We start from the raw sequence: 3899 nt of genomic DNA, 5'->3' as shown, positions 1-3899 counted from the left end.
TCTAACGAAGTACATTCCCTGCTGTGAGTATAGCTAAGCTACTTGTGTGCACAACAGCACCCTCACATTGTGCTGCTCTTCTTTTTTTTTTTTTTTTTAGCTAATTTGTGTTTATAAATGTGAACTAATACTGCCAATGATTGGTTTTATGTCTCCCAGCAATGTCCTCTTTATTATTAAATTAATAAATAGCACTTGTGGTCTCCTGCTATGACGAGTCAAAGTGTGTGTTGTGAGAAAGGCCAGTGACGACATGGTTGTAAATTGCCATTATTGACATGTTGGGTGCACTTGTTCTCATTTCCAGTTTTAAATAATCTACTTTGTCTAACAGTCTCTCTCTCGTGTTGCATGCCATATCTGCACATCTAAGATATGAACTGCAGCTCCAAAGTCTCACAAAACTGTGCCCTTAATTCCTTTGAGTGTCCAACAACACAATCATTGGAGCGTCAATGGTAAAGTACCACACTTTATTGCACAAGGGACAAGACACACAGTCACACACCATTATTGTACACTGTTTGCAGCTGACATTTGGCCAGTTAAAGCCTTTCAGAGTTTACACATGTCGGGGTCAGTCTCCAGTCTTTGTTCACTTGGGGTGCGGCGCTCGGCCCCAGCCGGCCCTCTCTCTGGTGTGCAGCCTGAAGTGGGTGTTGAGGTGTGCCGACTGGTTGAAGCATTTCCCGCAGACGTGGCAGCGGAAGGGCTTCTCCCCCGTGTGGATCCGGTGGTGCCTCTTGAGCATGCTGACCGTGGTGAAGCTCTTCCGGCACACTGCGCAGCTGTATGGCTTCTCCTTGGTGTGCCAACGCATGTGGACCTCCAGCTGGCAGGCGAAGCTGAAGCCCTTCCCGCACTCCTTGCAGTTGTGCCACCTCTGGATGCTCTGGCTCGGGTGAGAGGAGCGAGAGGGCGGGGGCTTCAGGGATCTGACGTTCTTGATCTGCAGTATGTGCGCGCTCTGTTTGCCGTTTGAGCGCAGGAACCCTCTCGCCTGCTGGTCCGTTCTCAGCGTCCTGTGACTCTTTGTGGCGCCAGCTCGAGAATCGCCCTGAGCCGCTCTGCAGTTTGAATGAACAGTCACGGAGGGCGGTGAGCTGTCGGCCTCCCCGTCGCTCTCTGCCTTCACCTCCTGGGATGCAAGTGGAGCCGGGGACGCGCTCTGTCTGCCGCACACTGTTGGTGCCGGCGGAGGATGTGACCTCTGTGGTGGTTCCACGCGACTACAGCTTCCTTCCTCTGAGTCGCTCGCTTCTTGTGAACAATTGGTCGGACAGTTTTTGAGGTTTGGCTCTTCTTTGATTTGCGGCAGCAGCTCCACGCCGATTCTACACTCGGATTCCCGGGGCTGAGCGTCCTCTTGGGGCTGGACAGAGTGAGGCTCTGAAAGAAACAGGAAACATCTTCAGTCATGCTGGCGTGTTGCTGTGACCTTTGCAGGGAGGACCAAAGATGAATTGCTTTCATCTTTTAGCATGCCGTGAAAACAAGGCCCCGCTTTCTCTTTGTTTTCTCTTTGTTTCAACAAAAATCCATTCAAAAAGGGTATGATTTAAATTGTGTTTCATATTTATTCTCGTTATTATCAACTCAAGATCTTTTTCGTTGCCAGTGTTTTGGTACACTTTGTAAAAAGAAAAAAAATGAAACACCAAAGTCACCAAAGTACCTTGTCATTTGCAAGTGCCATCATCATTTTAAGTGTTGATTTATTTTATTTCTGCAGATTGAACCTTGAAATCATACAGGCTATTAGACTGTAGACACAATTTTAAATTCTTATATTATTGATAGGTTGTCCTGCTAAATGTAGCACACATATTCTCCGTCTATTGTTCTGATATTGAGCTCCTTTTCTTCAATAACTAACAAGTTGATTTTTACTTAATCCCACACACAAATACTCACAGGAGCAGGAAATGAATTGAACACCAGCCAAATACAGGGGAAGGCAGGTGAACACTTGAGGTCAGCAGGGGGGTTTTCCTTACATTAAGAAATATTAGTTTGAAAAGAAATAGTTATATCATGCTCAGGGTTATATGATATATTCCACCTTTCTACTGTCTGGTGCAACGGACTCTGTGTTTACAGTCTACATAGTTTCAGAAGCGGAGGACAAAACTTCAAACTCATGATGTTACAGACTCATCTGAGTCAAAACTCACTGAAATGTGGGCTACTTTCATTAGGGGAGGGGTTAGATAAGAAGCGTTAGATGCTGTGGGGAGGGGGAGACGACGAGACCATCGTGATTTGCTGTTGTGCTCACATTCAAGGATTCGATGATCATTAACTGTCATTATGCAATGTGTGTTTGTGTACGTCTTTACCTGCAGACCACTACGTGGAGAGTTTGTTTTGTACTGTCTGACCTCCAGTGTTTTAACATTAGCTAGCTCTCCCTTCAGTTCTCAGTGGTTCTCTTCCATTTCCCTGTTTGTTAATCAGAGCAAAGGCCCACCATTCCTCCGACATGTCCTGTACTACACACAACTTTAAGATACCTTCTACAGCAGGTATAGTAAAACCACAATATGGAATATTACTCTGGAATGGGTTTGGAGATCATTTCTTAATTTAAGAATTTTGGATGCTATTTAATAACCCATAATAAGAGAAAAATCGATCTCAAAAGATCATTGATACATTAAAATGTGATATATGTGATAAATGTGATATATGTGAAGCCCGTACTGAAACAGGTCTATCCATGTAGATGGGAAGTTGTCTCTACATTTGATTATAACGTACTGTTGTTTTTTCTTCATTGAAAACTGCCTTGTGAATGTATTGTTCTAATATTGTATTCACAGTGTTATTATTTTCTGTTTTTTAATTATTATTATTATTACAATGATTTTCAGTTGCAGTTAGGTTAAGGAGACAAAAGTACTTGGATAGGGTTTTTTTAGGAACATGTGCAAATATGGGTAAATACACCATTATCACATTATATTTACATTAATATTTGACATGATTTGCTATAATATTCAGTCCGATGTCATCCTTTTTTCAAAACATTCACGTTGAAAGTATTAAAAACAGTCTGTTTGTACAACTTGTATCACTCTTATTGCTCAGTTTCTCCTACTGTTGTAGAGAGTTTCCATTTAGCAAAACATAAACAAGATGTAATAATAATGTATGACATGCTGAGCGATGGGTATGAGCTTCAACACACAACTACAGCGATGAGCGCCGCTCCGTTAGAACGGACATGTTGTGACCGGGATTTGGCGTAACATCCAGCACTCGGTGACCAGAGCGGGTCGGTGACGGTCAGCTGGTCCTCACCTGGCTGCAGCAGGAGCCGCTGGACGGCTACGTTGAGGAGCCGCTTGAGCCGCTCGTTCTCCTCCTTGGACCGCAGGATCTCGCTCTGGTACTCCGCCACCGTGTTCTTAACGGCGCGGAAAATCTCCTCGGCGGCCGCAGTCAGCCTGTCGTTGAGGAACGCGTTGAGCAGCTCCAGTTTGGTCATGTTTTCTGATGCTGTCTTCGGGAGGCGGAACGTCCTTCTGTTTACATCCACTGACCCGGAAGTAGAAGCGTACCGGCCTCTGCGTCATGTTCAGAGCATTGGGGGGGGGGTGTACCGCCACCTGCTGGACAGGAGACCTGCAGCACATCACTGTAGGTTCCAAGACCCAGGCACCCCGGTACCGACAAGATCCCGGTAAATGAGCGGGTGTTAATTTAGAAACCTTAAATCAGGCCGACGTGTGGAGCAACTGTTTCAGACGGCCAGTCGTCCCTCTAACCCTGTTGTCTTTGAGAGGGGCCTTGACTTATTATCTAGTTTTAAGGTTGATTATATATTTTTGATTGATTATACATAAAGCGTATTGTTACAAACCTGCTCGATGCACGTGGCAGGAGGGGAGACCAGT

The 3899-nt window shown here is 45.1% G+C and overlaps 1 protein-coding gene across 1 annotated transcript; it reads right to left on the bottom strand.

Annotated features, from left to right (window-relative positions):
* Nucleotides 1-458: 458 nt before the first annotated feature.
* On the bottom strand, nucleotides 459-3530 carry LOC137873554 (zinc finger and SCAN domain-containing protein 21-like). The gene is made up of 2 exons (XM_068711786.1): nucleotides 3304-3530; nucleotides 459-1389 (listed from the first exon to the last, which is right to left on the bottom strand). The coding sequence occupies exons 1-2, from the start codon at nucleotides 3488-3490 to the stop codon at nucleotides 596-598; spliced, it is 981 nt and encodes a 326-aa protein (XP_068567887.1). The 5' UTR covers nucleotides 3491-3530; the 3' UTR covers nucleotides 459-595.
* Nucleotides 3531-3899: the final 369 nt, after the last annotated feature.

Source organism: Cebidichthys violaceus, unplaced genomic scaffold (assembly GCF_023349555.1).
Source record: "Cebidichthys violaceus isolate CVI_PGR_0920_01 unplaced genomic scaffold, fCebVio1.0.p SCAF_17, whole genome shotgun sequence".
NCBI classification, from domain to species: Eukaryota; Metazoa; Chordata; class Actinopteri; order Perciformes; family Stichaeidae; genus Cebidichthys; species Cebidichthys violaceus.
Note: the sequence above shows the minus strand (reverse complement) of the source record. Positions and strands in the feature narration are given on the sequence as shown.

What these genes read in the sequence shown, in the direction of transcription:
- LOC137873554 (XM_068711786.1), bottom strand. Translation starts at nt 3,490, where the DNA reads ATGACCAAACTGGAGCTGCTCAACGCGTTCCTCAACGACAGGCTGACT. An exon ending in GCGGCTCCTGCTGCAGCCAG is followed by an intron (nt 1,390 to 3,303) that starts GTGAGGACCAGC and finishes TGTTTCTTTCAG; the next exon opens with AGCCTCACTCTGTCCAGCCC.